This window comes from Nanorana parkeri, unplaced genomic scaffold (assembly GCF_000935625.1).
Source record: "Nanorana parkeri isolate BGI_ZX_2015 unplaced genomic scaffold, ASM93562v1 scaffold1756, whole genome shotgun sequence".
NCBI lineage: Eukaryota > Metazoa > Chordata > Amphibia > Anura > Dicroglossidae > Nanorana > Nanorana parkeri.
Genome location: NW_017308024.1, coordinates 93,885 through 109,856, shown reverse-complemented (window position 1 = coordinate 109,856; position 15,972 = coordinate 93,885). Strand labels below are relative to the sequence as shown.

At 44.7% G+C, this 15,972-nt stretch overlaps 1 protein-coding gene across 1 annotated transcript in view; it reads right to left on the bottom strand.

Moving 5' to 3' along the window:
- Nucleotides 1-15,972, bottom strand: part of ANK1 (ankyrin 1) — a 214,595-nt gene that overhangs the window by 109,370 nt on the left and 89,253 nt on the right. Inside the window, exons 3-5 of the mRNA XM_018571430.1 lie at nucleotides 12,235-12,333; nucleotides 10,434-10,532; nucleotides 9,530-9,628 (exon numbers count right to left, since the gene is read on the bottom strand). Of these exons, the coding sequence (XP_018426932.1) occupies nucleotides 9,530-9,628; nucleotides 10,434-10,532; nucleotides 12,235-12,333 (297 nt within the window). The remainder of the gene's footprint in view (nucleotides 1-9,529; nucleotides 9,629-10,433; nucleotides 10,533-12,234; nucleotides 12,334-15,972) is intronic.

Genomic DNA, 15,972 nt, shown 5'->3' with positions numbered 1-15,972 from the left:
CCTGGGGCCTTGGGGCAGCAGAGAGAGTAAATCCAGCCCTGGTTATGTGGCATCGATGGTTTACTATGTCTCTGCCTCTAAAGGTCCTTCAGCTTCCAGCAGCTTACCGCCAATGGAGTTCAGACTATTCCAAAATGGCCGCCCCAGTTTATCACTATGGGGTCGCTACCATGTGCCAGCCTGGGGAGTGTGTGACATCAGAGGGAGGAATGCTCTGCAGCACGGTTCGGAGGTTGGTGAATTAATGTTCCGGAGCAGAGAGAGACCTCAGGAGGACATCCTGCTGGATTCTTCAGTTGGATTGCTGGTTGTTATTCAGTGGCAGAGAAACCAGAGCAGATTTCACCTGTTTCTTCCATCTGTCTAACCCTCATGGTGCACATTCTGGGGCGGAAGTTAAGGCGGATATTGGTGCACATTACGGGGGGGGGGGGAGTTGAGGCGGATTGTGGTGCACGGCGTCCAGTCCAGCTCACTGACATCACTGGTTGCCAGGAGCTTGGTGGGATGCCAGCCAGAGCGTCCCGTTCAGCTCCTAGCAACCAGTGATGGCAGTGAGCTGGGCAGGATGCCGGCCAGAGTGTCATAGGTTGCCAAGAGCTCTTACCTACCTGGGACACTCTGGCCGGAAAAGGGGCAGTAGGAACACCTCCCTTCCCCCCCACACGACCCAATAAGATATCGCCTGAGGCAACTACCTCAGGCTGCCTCATTATTGGGGCGGCCATGCTGCTGTGCAACACATAGGTGTGAATGGGCCCTATAGAAAAAATTGGGATTCCTTCTGTCATGCACTGTAGCGCAATGGCCGAGCCATCTCAGATCGCACAGATGTGAACAGGGACTTAGGCTCGGTTTGCATTGTTCTTTCCTATCTTGAAAATCTGGTGTTCCCACATACCATAAAGGGGTTTATTTATAAAAAAAAAAATGTATAGCTTATTTGTCCAGCAAAACTGCATGTACATGCGTGAGCTAAGTTGTGAGAATGGGGCAAAATTTAGCGTTCTTCAATTGGTTGATTCATTAAGAACAGAGTGAATGGGGAAACTACCGCATTATGGCCACTAGATGGAGCTGAGGATCATAGGAAATAAATAGTGAAATACCTCATTGTGGCCACTAGATGGAGCTGAGGATCAGAGGAAATAAATAGTGTTATACAGCATTATGGCCACTAGATGGAGCTCAGCATCATAGGACATAAATAGTAAAATACCACATTATGGCCACTAGATGGAGCTCAGCATCATAGGACATAAATAGTAAAATACCACATTATGGCCACTAGATGGAGCTGAGGATCATAGGACATGAATGATAAAATACCACATTATGGCCACTAGATGGAGCTGAGGATCATAGGACATGAATGATAAAATACCACATTATGGCCACTAGATGGAGCTGAGGATCATAGGACATAGTCAAATACCACATAGCGGCCACTAGATGGAGCTCAGCATCATAGGGAATAAATAGTAAAATATATGTACATGCGTGAGCTAAGTTGTGAGAATGGGGCAAAATTTAGCGTTCTTCAATTGGTTGATTCATTAAGAACAGAGTGAATGGGGAAACTACCGCATTATGGCCACTAGATGGAGCTGAGGATCATAGGAAATAAATAGTGAAATACCTCATTGTGGCCACTAGATGGAGCTGAGGATCAGAGGAAATAAATAGTGTTATACAGCATTATGGCCACTAGATGGAGCTCAGCATCATAGGACATAAATAGTAAAATACCACATTATGGCCACTAGATGGAGCTCAGCATCATAGGACATAAATAGTAAAATACCACATTATGGCCACTAGATGGAGCTCAGCATCATAGGACATAAATAGTAAAATACCACATTATGGCCACTAGATGGAGCTGAGGATCATAGGACATGAATGATAAAATACCACATTATGGCCACTAGATGGAGCTGAGGATCATAGGACATGAATGATAAAATACCACATTATGGCCACTAGATGGAGCCGAGGATCATAGGACATGAATGATAAAATACCACATTATGGCCACTAGATGGAGCTGGGGATCATAGGACATGAATGATAAAATACCACATTATGGCCACTAGATGGAGCTGAGGATCATAGGACATAGTCAAATACCACATAGCGGCCACTAGATGGAGCTCAGCATCATAGGGAATAAATAGTAAAATACCACATTGTGGCCACTAGATGGAGCCGAGGAGCATAGGGAGATACAATGTTACAATTCTAGAGACTGCTGGAGGGAACGAGTATATAAATGTAACCATTGCTACAACGGGGATAGAATAGGTTATGTGTAAATGAATGAATGCACTTTTACTGGAAGAATAACTATACACTGTAAGTGTCTCCACTCCTCACCTTGAATTGTCTATTACATAATATCAATGAAAACTCCAGTAAGGAGTCATTAAAGGCCAACAATAGTATCATTAGACAAAGAATAGCAAAGACCACAATTGGTTAGCCCCATTTCCTCCACATAATGGGTTGCCTTCTTTGCATTGCGGTTATATCATGTGGGCAGTTAAGATGCAAATAGGGCTTCGGGGAGCTTCTCTAAAGGCAAATGGAAATGAGACCCAGAAGACCTCTTTCATGGCTCCCTCTTGTGGATAAAAAGCAGCGCTGTGCCGGTGTTCTATCAAAATCTCCAACTCGTCGAAATCTCCAACTACCTCACTGCCGGGTACTTGCAAGTTGGAGATTCTGACCAGACGTCGTTAGACTGCAAAACACAAAGACTTGACGGAGCTCTGTACAGCTGCATTTTAACAATATTCAGCAGGTGGCAAACTTCGACGAGTATTCTGAAGACGCTATGCGCGCATGCGCACAGCCAGGGCCGGATTTCCCACAAGGCCAGCAAAGGCCTGCCCTCGGGGCAGCAGGGAGTAGAGGGGCAGCAGGGGTGTGGAATTCCTTTCCCCCGACGCCCGGGACATGCAGTTGCCGGGCGGGTTGTTGTTTCCTACATTTAGCCCTGCTTTGGGCAAGCAGAGCTAAATGTACAGCAGGGAAGCTGCCGCTTGTTTTGTACATCTGATCTTGGCGATTCCCCCAAGATCACTTATATGCAGCCTGCATACAGGGGGGCGCATTGAGGAACCTGGCATTGGGGCAGCAGAGAGAGTAGATCCGGCCCTGCGCACCGCAACTGTACAGAGCTCCAGTTTTTCTGAGCACCAGAAGTGAGGTAGTTGGAGATTTCGATGAGTTGGAGCTTTCAATAGAACACTGGTCTACAAGGTGCCACTGGAAGTGCCAGATGTGATAGGCTACAAACTCATATGGACAATTTGTCATATGCAGAGTTGCCGTTCTCTCGATGAGCTGGCGCTGAATTTGCGGTGGACAAGTGTCTGACTTACTGAGTCTTTTGGTATAAACTATCCTCCTGGGGGGGGAGGCATCACACCAGGAGACCGTTTACAAGGTCAGTGACCCATTTGTAGGAGACAAGTCAGAAATCTCGCTGCGTCCTGCGCTCTGTCTGAGGGAATATAGGTCACGGATCCTTTAGGCAGAAGCAATCTGCGAGCTGCCACTTCCTGTAGCCATTTGGCTGAATGACACGCCGAGGCCAATGGCAAGAAAAGCTACGAAATGCGGAGACTGAGACACGGGAGACCAAAACCCCACCAGCTCATACACTGACAATGCTAATAAACATTGAATGACCCCCCAGGTTTAGTATGACGATTGTTTTTAAGGGCTATAAACATTTTAACTGGGCTAGTGCAATATTTATATTGATTAGTAGATAGGTTGAATATCATGGTGCAATACTTATATATTTGTTGTCCTATACAATGCTTATATTTATTATATTATTTTCAGTATACCTGCCATTTTTGTACTTCTTTTTTGAGTACCTTGCACCCCTAAACCGAAACCCCCCCCCCTAGAGTTGAGCAATAAAAGCTTAAAAGGTTACAGTCACTGGCGCCCCAACTTATTCTTCTCCCCATCATACACCAAGAACCCGACCCTGAGTTGGAGCTGTTAGCCAGCCACACTACTTAGGGGGGTCATTCCACATCACCCCAAGAGGAGGAGTGCTACAGTTCCCTATCACCCTTCTACCTACATTCTCCCTATAACCTCTATGTCTCTCTTTATACTTTGTGATTTCTTTGCTGTTGCCACGGTTCTCTTTCAAGTGACACTAAACTCAGGAGGAAAATTTTTAAAAATACTTTCAAGTCCCTTAAAAGAGAAGTATGGGGTAAGTGTTTTTCCCCATAGTTCTCTTAAGGGTCAGGGGAGGACATATACTAACTTCCTCCTGTGACCCAAAGCTCAGTATATAGCGAGCTATTGCTCACTATATACAGAGAGCGGCACAGCTGGGACGGATCCCGCCATTACTGTCTGGATCCACCCAGCTGCGTGAGTGACAGCTGGCTCTGCCTATCTAGAGGCAGCGCCAGCTGTACCCGCCCCCTCCCCCATCCGTTCCGCCAGTCAGCGCTGGAGGATCGGAGCGGGGAGGGGGGAATCCCTGCAGGGAGCCGTGACTGACAGTAAACTCTCTCTGCAGGGAGATGATCGAGAAGTGAGCAGATCGTAGATGTTTCTGCACACTTGCCGATCTATAGAGCTGACCTGTGAGAGTTTCTTTGTCACAGGTCGGCTCTAACTATGAGGATGAGTGAAAATCGCTCACCTCATAGTTCTCCATTAACTATGAACAACAATGTCTCTTATTTGTGTATCACTCGGCTGTAGATACTCCAATCGCCTCTGAATTGGTGCTGACACTGTCCTTCCTTCTGGAGGGTGACTACTTTTGTCCCCCATGGTCCCTGTGTGTGTTGTAAAGTAGGCCCCGGGATGGACTACAATCTCATGTTTAGTTTCCTCATTTGTATTGATATTGTAGTCCATCCCGGGAGCGAGTGTGGAGCGGTGACTACTTCCCAACACACACAGGGACCATGGGGAACACAAGTAGCCCCCCGCCCCCCAGAAGGAAGGACAGTGTCAGCACCAATTCAGAGATGATTGGAGGATCTACAGCCGAGTGATACACAAATAAGATACATTGTTGTTCATAGTTAAGGTACCTGAATGTATTTTTAAGATTTAACTCCTGAGTTTAGCGTCACTTTAAGTCTAGGAGAAGAGAAGAAGATTTAATACTTATTCCTCGCTCTTCCAGCGGAGGGCGCTATTTTCTCCGAAGCGCACGTCTCCCTGAGTTGTGGGTGGGCCATTGCGTCCTCACGCACAATGAAGGACTGCTGGTATTGCATTGTACACTATGACATCATACTACAAGAGTAGAAGAGTAGTACGAGACGTCATACTGCCAGCCAGAGAGCCTTTGAGAAGAAGCTTCGGAGGAACAGTCACACGGCAAAGTGGAAGCTTGTTGCAGCAAGGAATGAGGTGCGCATTGCATCATAGTGCTCCATCCCTGGACTTCAGGGGCGTAACTAGAAATCAGGACACTTGCACAGACTGATTGTTGCCCTGTGTGCACTCCTATGTTGGTACCCGGGCGGGAAGCTTACAATCCTGCTCCTGACCGGGCCCCCCACTATTTCGGGCCCCATAGTTCCGCCACTCATGGACTTAATCAGCATTTAAAGTCATATTAAAGTTAAAAGGTTTTTAAGCTATTTCAAATGCTAATGAAATCACTTACAATGGATGCTGCTCCTTGATGCTTAAAGGAGAACTATGGGGTATAAGTTCTCCTTAGGGTAACGGGAGGACACAAACTAGCGTCCTCCCGTCACCCTAAGCTCAGTATACCGCGAGCTACAGCTCGCGGTATACTGAGACGCCGCAGCCGGAGTGACAGCTGGCTCTGCCTATCTAGAGGCAGAGCCAGCTGTACCCGCCCCCTCCCCCGTCCGTTCCGCCAGTCAGCGCTGGCGGATCGGAGCGGGGAGGGGGGAATCCAGCCCCTCCCCTGTCACGGCAGAGAGCCGTGACAGGATCGAGAGGTGAGCGAACGCCGGTATGTGTTCGCTCACTTCCCGATCTACTGAGCCGACCTGTGACAGTTTCATTGTCACAGGTCGGCTAGAACTATGAGGTGAGTGAAAAGCACTCGCCTCATAGTTCTCCTTTAAAGGTTTTAGTTTCCTGCAGAATCAGCTGGTCCCCTGAGTCCTGTTTTAGGGTGGCTCCTTTCCCTTGCAGGGTCCTATGGAGCCGCCCTTGTGTGTGCTAGTAAGCTGTGTGTGTCTCTACAAACATACAGGCACAGCAAGGCAAGACACTGGTCTCTGCTCTCCCTGCTCCTCAACCTCCCTTCCAGAAGCTTTTAGATGGACACTATACTGTCCCTTCTGGTCATGTACTGGACATGGAGTTCAGGGAAGCCAAGCTGAGAGATTTGGAGCTGCTGAGCAAACATGATGACTAAGTGCTTGGGTTAAAAAAATGAAAGAAATACTTTGCTGGCCGATGTATATTTATTTAACCTGGATCCATTATTAAAACAAGGTTAACTTTAAAGGAGAAGTATGAGGTGCGTGAAAATCACTCAGCCTCATAGTTCGAGCCGACGTGTGATATTGAAACTGTCACAAGTCGGCTCAATAGATCGGGAAGTGAGGGAACACATACGGCCGCTCGCTCACTTCTCAATCCTGCCCCTGCAGATAGCCGTGACTGTCACTATCCGCTCCCTGCAAGGATTCCCCCCTCCCTACTCCGATCCTCCAGCGCTGATTGGAAGAACGGACGGGTAAGGGGGCGGGCACAGCTGGCTCTGCCTCTAGATAGCCAGAGCCAGCTGTCACTCATGCAGCTGGGTGGATCTCAACAGCATTGTTGGGATCCGTCCCGGCTGTGGCGGTCTCAGTATACAGCGAGCTGTAGCTGAGGGTAACTGGAGGAGGTTTGTATATGTCCTCCCGTGACCCTAAATAGAAATATGGGAAAAAACACTTACCTCATAGTTCTCTTTTAACCCTTACAACGTGGGAAGACACTGCAGGGGTATAACCTGGTTCAGGTTTTTACTTTAAAAAAACCTGCTGGGATGTCAACATTTGCTGTTACATTAGGATGTAGATTCCATAGTTGAAGCATGGCTGGAGGGCCGGAGTTGCCCACCCCCGGTGTAAGTATTCCGTAATGTGCACCTATCAGGTGTGTAGAATACTGTCATTATGTCATATAAACCTAAATTCCAAAATTCACCCCGATGAACGTCCCAGAAGATTCGCCCTGTGACCGGGATCAGTGTGTCCCCCATCCTCATGTCACCTTGGCCTGTAGTCTATGACATGTTGCCTTTTCTGCTGAGAGCCACAGATTCGTACAGGCTCAGATGGTGCCAAGGGCATTATGACAATGGAAATTAATGATTTCTACCGGTTCTGCTGTGTGAAGTGAACTGCGTGTCACAGTGCAGCTCCAAAAAAGAAAAACATAAATACAAAAAAAATGGCTTTTTCAGTGTCACCATTTTCAGGACGGGGAGATCAGGTGGCACGCTATAAATAAACTGACAGGTGCAGCGGAGAGCCTTTTCTATGAATATTATTAATGTCTTCTATGTGAGAGTGAATGGAACTATCCCAGAAGGACACACTTTATATATCATGAGATATTACATCGCTGTGTCATCACCCAATTTAAGAATAAAAACTTTATTAAATACAATAATAATGTTCTTATATCTTAAAGGAGACACGTCCTGCGAGTTGTGCCATGGCTGACCTTGTTTTTAATGTGCTAGTTACCTGGCTGTCATAGTGTTCTGATGACTTCCAAAAAAGTTCTGACTTCACTTTCCTGCATACCTTTTCTGGATCAGTGACTCAAAAAATGTTGAAGCTACTGGATCAGCAGGTGATTTGGCAGGCTAGTCTCTTATAATAGGTGTCCTTTAAACAGGAAACCTAAGCACCAAACTTCAAGTCCACCGAACCAACCCCCCCGCTCTTTATTAAAGGGTATCTGCTCATACAGGTATCTCAATCCAAACTGCCCTCCAAACATATAAAGCCGTTTTAACATCCCTACCATGGCAATTTGACAGCAATTCACACCATTAGCTATGTGAATAGAAGAATTAACACACGTGCAGACTTCCTGGCACTGAGGATGGAATTATGTAATTAGAACATGGTGGTTCCATAGCTTTCACACCTCCCATCCTGTTCTCTTACAAGCAGCATCTACATATACCATGGTGATTGGATTAAGATGTCTGTGCTACCTGTGTGTATATATAATGCTGGGCTTTCTTCCTGACACTCACTGGAATGGTAGAAATAGCTCGGATAATCTAAAAAAAGGTCTTCCACAATGACAGAACAAGTCCAGTTGAATGTGAATAACTACTACTAGCTATACCATGGATACGATGCGGAAGAAGAGGCTTGGAGGAGCTATGAAACATCTTCAACATTACGAAACAAGTCCAGTTGAAGGTGAATAACTACTTCTAGCTATACCATGGATAAGGCATGGAAGAAGAAGCTTGGAGGAGCTACAAAACATCTTTATAATTACGGAACAAGTCCAGTTGAGTGTGAATAACTACTTCTAGCTACACCATGGATAAGGCATGGAAGAAGAATCTTGGAGGAGTTATAAAAAATCTTCAACATTACTGAACAAATCCAGTTGAATGTGAATAATTGCTACAAGCTACAAGTATAAGTGCAATAAAAAAAAGCCCAACCCTCCCTAGCCCCTGACCTAATCTAACCTAAAATTCCCCCCCTCCCCACGCAGGTGCATGATTACTTCTTCCCAACAGCGGTACCTGCTCTAATGTTTATGTTCTCAGGCCAAAAACCTGTGCTGGCTGTGTCTGCACATTGAGTCCCTATGACCTTGAATGGGGGGCTGTGCCCCTACATTAGAGACGCTAGAAGAGTCCCACTCAAGTCTATGTCATTGTGAAGGCAAGGCCAGTTCCAGAGAAGATATTTTAATATACAACAACCAGTGTTATAATCTTTGTGAATTGATTTTTAAAATGGAATGCAAACACATTATTCAGTAAATTAAAATGATCCATGCCAAATGAGAAACTCGACAAACGACACTGGAAAATACCAGCAGATAACACACTGAAATGACAGTATGACATACATTGACTGAACGGACCCTAGAGTGGCTCACAGCTGCAGAAGTATGTCATGCGGAAGATACGAGCTGTACTAATTAGAGGGAATAAACTTCACAGTTGCATTAGAGCAAGCCTTGTCCCGTAATTCCCTAATTTTACCTAATGAGCTTCTGCCTTATTAATGAAATAATTGCACCATGAGGCTTCATGCATTATATTAAAGTGTACATTGCACTCCGTTTATCATGATGCCTAAATTGGGAACTATGTTGCCCCATGGAAACCAGTCAAGTTTAATTTGTGACTTTTCCATCACAGGTTTCCATCATGGTATACTCTGGGAAACAAAGTGGTTAATTGCCGTTGGGCGTTGGAGATGATTCTTGTTTCAAACACTCAGATACATACATGCAAACCTGTACATTTATGTTAGATATCAGTGTCGGCCATTGAAAAAGCACTGACCTCTGTAGCTAGGTTCTGATTGGCTCCGCTCTCCAGGAGGAACTTGACCACGGGAAGATGGTTCTCCTGCGCTGCCATATACAACGGGGTGAAGCCTTTCTGCAATAATGACACAGCAGCACAAAGGTAACGTGACATCTCTACAAGACAGATGTTTGTGGTGCAAACAACCTACTATGACCTCAGGGCTTGGTTCACACTTTTAAGGGGGGTTAGGTCAAAGGATATGTGCACTTTCCTTGTGGCACCTTTTAGATGACCTCACCAATCCTTCCTTCCCCATGTACAGATGCCTACTTACCATTCCGATGGGCTTAGCTTCCATTGTTTTCATCCTGTGGTGGGTGTCTCCTTCTCCTGGCCACTCCTGCACGGTGCATCCCCATTGACCTCTATGGGGCTCCTCTACCCGGCTGGGAGACAGAGGTAGCCAAGCCTCATTGAAATCAATGTAAATGTACTGCACATGCATGGCTAGAAAAAGGAGACGTCAGCCGCAGATGTAAACAAACACCCAAGGTTGGGTATGTCGAAACAGTAAGTATGCATCTGTGCACGGGGGAGGGCAGGATTGGTGATGTCATCTTAAATGAGCCAAAAGGATAATTGCACTTTGTTTTAAACAATGTTTTATCCTTTAAGGCAGTCCATTCAAATGCACCAAAACGTCCCAAAAAATGGACATGCACCATTTATGGCAACCCAATGTACCACAATGAACTGTAGTGTATTACCATGCATTGCAGCACATGTGCATTGGGGTTCCATTCATAATGAATGGAACCCCAATGCTTTACAAATTGAGCCTTTTTGGTGCTTTAATGTCATTAAAAGGAATAGCAGTATCATCACTTCCACCACTCTTTCTTTTTAATTTATAACAGAAATAATATAGTCTACTTACCTGTGACTGACTGTTGACATTGGCCCCATAGTTGACAAGTTCCCGCACCACATCCAACTGGCCAGCCAAAGCAGCGATGTGCAAGGCCGTGTTACCCTTCTATATAACCGAAATGACAGCAGAGGTCAATAACATGAATAACAAAAGAGACATTGACCTCAATAATCAAAGTGTCTGCACAATAACTGTCTGTATTACACTATAACAACTGATTACATTACACTGGTGGATATATTACAAATGATGGATGGATTAAATGGTTTCAATGCAAAATGCAGTAAATGGCTGAGTTCTACTTGTTTACCCTGCAATGGAAATGTATCTCAATAGGACTTGTTGTGTCTAACAAAACGCAATGCAAGGCAGGTCAAAACGCAGCCCCCAGTATTGTCATCTACACTAAACAATTGAAGTAATAGAGAAACCTTCAAATGAAGAAAAATAATTCCCTTCAATACCAGACCTGAAGGTTTGCTGTGAGATGATACAGACAGTTCTTACTCAAAGGGAAACTAATTATAGTCTTTTACAGTATTTTAGGCGATATGTACTCTATATATATATACAGTATATGTATATGTAATGTTTGAATTTTTTAAAATAAATATATATATGCACATGGGGCAGCCAATGTTTCCCATTACATATGCAGGCTCTGCTTCCTACTACAGTATTACATTGATTGCGCTTTGCTCTCTCCCAGTAGAATTGTATGGGTCCAGTCTTTCCTAGACTCTTTAAAGAATTACTTTGTTCTTACCTCAGCCGTCATTAAAGAAAATCAAGAATATGGAGAGTTCTATCCCTTCTCTACCTTATCCAAAAGAAAAAAATATATTTTTAGATTGCTCTAAATCAGGATTTCGATCCTGATTCCGGCTGTTGAAGAATATCCTGCTTGCTTTCCCCGTGGATGATTAGTAGTCCTTACCTTACTCCACCGTCCCGCAGTCTTCCTCCCTACGGTTCCAATTGTGGCAACTGGTCCCCTAAAGCCGCTCTTTCTGGTTGCCTATGAGTCTTGTTAATTCTTCTCATGCTGACGCCATCATGTACAATACAGGATCAGCAGCCACCATTGGTCCCACATTGTACATGATAGCATAGGAGTGCATGCCCACATTCTAACTCTGCAGAGAAGAAGACCACCGATTGCCACGGGATCATGAAGTAAGGTAGTCGATACCGCTAGAGGAATAAACGTTATTAGGGTTATTCACAGAAGGGTGAAGAGTTTGGAGAAGGCCGGAGAAGTGAACAATCTAGGACAACAGAGCTGAACTGGAAAGTGAGCTGAATTGGAGAATGTTTCCAGTTCAGCTCTGTTGTCCTAAATTGTTCCCTTCTCCTGCCTTCCCCAAACCCTTCACCCTTTGGTGAATAGCCCTGTATATTCTTCATCAGCTGTTGGGGGACAAATTAAATTTTTTAAGCGTTCCTCTTCAAGCAGGAGATCAGAATCTCCAATGCAGAGATGTTGGCTACAGGCAGCATTTCCAAGTCTATGTGAACGTTCAAGAGTCAACATATGGAACATCAGGCAACTACAAACATGGAAGTGACATAACCAATGACCTATACTGTATACATAAATAATTCAACATGGCTACCTCTTTGAAAATAGACTATAGCTTCCCTTTGATTAATATGGCCCTGCAGAGACTGTAGAGTGGACAACGGTGAGACAATGAGCCATGCATACATAGAAAGAAATCAGGGGAGATGATGGAAATGCACAGAAGATGACATTGAGCTACTTTGTAGAAAAGGTCAGAGAAAAGGATCATCGTGTGGGTCTCACCTTGGTGGTGGTCTCCAGGACAATCTCCTTGTGCAGCAGCTCGCTGACCATTTTGAGGTGACCCTCTTTACTGGAGAGGTGCAGGGCATTCAGCCCATTCTGCAGGGAACAGACAGTTAGCTATGCACAGAAAAAACAGACTTTTGTGGTCATAAGTGGTCTCGCATACGAAAAGCTTCCTACAAGGATGTGTTCTTATTGCCCACAGCTTCCAAATGTTTTCTTAGTACCGTATTGTAAACAATGTGAATATCCTCTGTTATCGGACATGGATGGAATCCTAGAGTCACAGAAGCTCACAGGGGTGCTCTACTGGCACTTACCATATCACATCCTTCAGACTCGTCTTTGGACATCATTGCAACTACCAAATCTAAAGCTTTTTTTAACAAATAAACTGAAAGCAGTCAATCCCCCAATGGTCAATTATATGCAGGGATATTGGTACACTTTATCACTTGCTTGTGTTCTGTGGATAAGAAGATGGGGCATCCCAGTGCCGAAATCTTGCTGGAAAAGTGCTAAGATGGGAGATTCTGCTTTTACTGTAATCCTATGATTAGTTCTACCCTTGTCTATCTCCCTATATATTTAGACTTGGGTACTCAAGCATTTGTTTTCTTCAGGGCCCATTCACATCACATCCGGATCATCTCCAGACCAGACCAGACCAGATTGTTTCTGCACCCAAAATGCATCCTAATGTATCCCCATGCTATTTCTGGCCTCTGTTAACACCAGCGCAGACCGTTCCAGACCAGACCAGAGAAATACTTCATGTCTCATTTTGGCTGGTCTGGAATGCATAGAAACGCATAGAGCCCATTTTGTGCTAAACAAACCACACAAAAAACAGCTCCGGAACGCGGCAAAATTGTGGGAAAAACGCGAAGCACTGCATTCCAGATCTGGTCCAGATCTGGTCGGGGAAATGGTGTGAACCCGGCCTCATAAGTGTGTTTCTCTCCATGGAAATCAATAGGAATGCAAAAGCAGCAGTTTCAACCCTTTTTCCAGACCAGATCTGGTCCGGAAAATGGTGTAAACCTGCCCGCAGTTCCAGTGCATTCCAGACCAGACAAAATGAGACATGCATTATTTTTCTCGTCTGGAACGGACTGCGGTGGTGTGAACATAGGCCAGAAATAGGATAGGGATACATTAGGATGCATTTTGGGTCTAGAAACAATCTGGTCTGGTCTGGAGGTAATCTGGATGTGGTTATGCCACTGGTCAGGTGGTCAGAAACACTTGTGGAGGATTTAAGAAGGATCTCAGAATTGTCTCATACTGGTCTTAAATGAAAAGCTGAAAGCACACTGGATTTGCTGATGTACACAAGCCCTTAGATGTGCGGTCCTTCACTCCCAACTGAAGTAAACCAGAAGACACTGCCAGCAATGCCTTTAATCTGTACTCTGTATCCATGCAGCCTTTTGGCAAAAGCAAGAAGATGAGAACTCTGGGAATCCCCAGCACAAACCTTTACCCTGGTTGCAAGAAAAATTGGTATTTTTGCCAGTTGCAGACAATCACAGCTGGCTGCAGACCGAAATGGAAAGGTATTTGTTAAACAATGAAGTGAACCTGTATTTACTTTGCAGCTGCGATACTACTAGATCCGAGACCCGGGGATTTCTTGTAAATATTGATTCATCTTTATGACGGGCAGCCTTGCTAATCAATAGTGAGGTAAAGTCTTATCTCACATTTAGCAGAGACCGTACTTCCTCCCATTATAGATGTTTTGCTCACCAAGAACATTTTTATTTTAGATCTTCACAAGTGGCAGCCTGGGGAGCAATCTATAAAAATGATTTAGGTCAAAATTCAACCTTTGGGCCCAAAACCAAATAATGGCCCGAGAACCAAAACATGACCCCAAAACATGGCCCAAGAATCAATTTTGCAAAAGCACTTCTGACTGACGAAGGGGTCCTGTAACGTCACATGTCATGCTAAAGAAATACGAATAAAGATGACATTGCGAAACAGAATGGTGTGCGCACGTCATGTCATCTAGATAGGTTGGAGAAAGGCACATGTCCATCGAGTTCAACCAATATAAAACACTTCTAAAAATAAACCCTAAACTCAATAAAATAATATGGGATTCAGGAACCAGTCTGTCCAATCCAAGGGCCAGATCCATTGACAAAAGTTGGGCCCCAGCTGTAATGTGTAAGACACATTGGCAGGGATCCCAACCTGAAGAAAGCAATTTCAGGGAGGTGCCCTTCTAATTTCAGGGAGGTGCCCTCTTCCCCCCCATCTGCGGGGGGGGGGGGGGGAGCACCCCCCTGAAATGATAGCAGATAGCACGGGAAGAAATAGCTTCTTTGCTATCTGCTGTTTTTTTTTTGTGTGTTCTGCTGTCCTCAGAATAAATTAAAAAAGAAAAAAAAAAACAGCATAGGAACTAATAGCTATATTGCTATTGGCTATTTCAATTTGCAATATCCAATAGCAAGTTGGCTATTGCAGACCGCCCTCTTCTGCTGTCAATCACTAGAAGAGGACCTGATGGAAAACTTCAGGTCCCCCTCTGCTGATTGACAGCAGCAGTGGGCAGGTGCACTAGCTAGTCTGCTATTGGCTATTGCAAAGTGAATTAGCCAATAGGAATCTAGCTATGCATTCCTATGTTCGCAGGGAAAGGTTTACTCTGCTAGATATAGCAGAGTAACCTTTCCGGGAGAAAATGTTCCTCTCCCGGGCGGCCGGGAGCCACTATCTAATAATGGGAGACTCGGTGAGCGTCCAGGAGAGTTGGGATGTCTGCATTGGCGACCTGGCCCTGGCTTATTTTGAGGGAACACGGGACTTATACAGTTAAAGCAGATTGAGACATATAAAAAAAATAAAAAAAACCTTGAATTCATTACAAGAGCTTTCACATATATTTTTTAACAGAATTGTCTTAGCTCAGTAACACGGCTTCTGCCGATTTAATATATCACAGCCAAGAGGAAGGTATCTGGTCTTACGGGAATTTGTCCCTATGCTATACACTCTTTTATGATCCATGCATAATGTCACAGAATATGACCCTGAAAATAAAACTGATCTATGAGAAACTGCCAGACTCTCATTGCACCCAAGTAGTAAAGTTCTATAGCAAAACAGCCATTGAATCTCCCTTATACATTATTAGATACAATTTAATTAACCACTCGAAGCCCCGAGGTGTTTAACCCCCTTCCTGTCCCGGCCATTCTGCAGTATTCAGCGCTGCAGTACTTTGACATTTATTCAGTCATGGAACGCTGTACTGAAATGAATTTTAAATCATTTTTTGGGGACAGATAGAGCTTTCTTTTGGTGGTATTCAATCACCACTGCGGTTTTTATTTTTTACTATGTAAAGAAAAAAATACTGACATTTTAAAAAAAAAACCTGTTTCCCTCCCTAATGTTATGTTATGAAATATTTATTATTACCCATTTTTTTTGGTAAAATATAAAATACGGGGTCATGTCGGCTAAATAGACACCAAACATGTCAAGCCTTAAAGGAGAACTATGGGGTTAGGGCTTTTCCCCATAGTTCTCCCTAGGGTAACGGGAGGACACAAACTAGCGTCCTCCCGTCACCCTAAGCTCAGTATACCGTGAGCTATAGCTCGCGGTATACTGAGACGCTGGAGCGGATCCCGACATCGATGTCGAGATCCGCCCAGCTGCGTGAGTGACAGCTGGCTCTGCCTATCTAGAGGCAGAGCCAGCTGTACCCGCCCC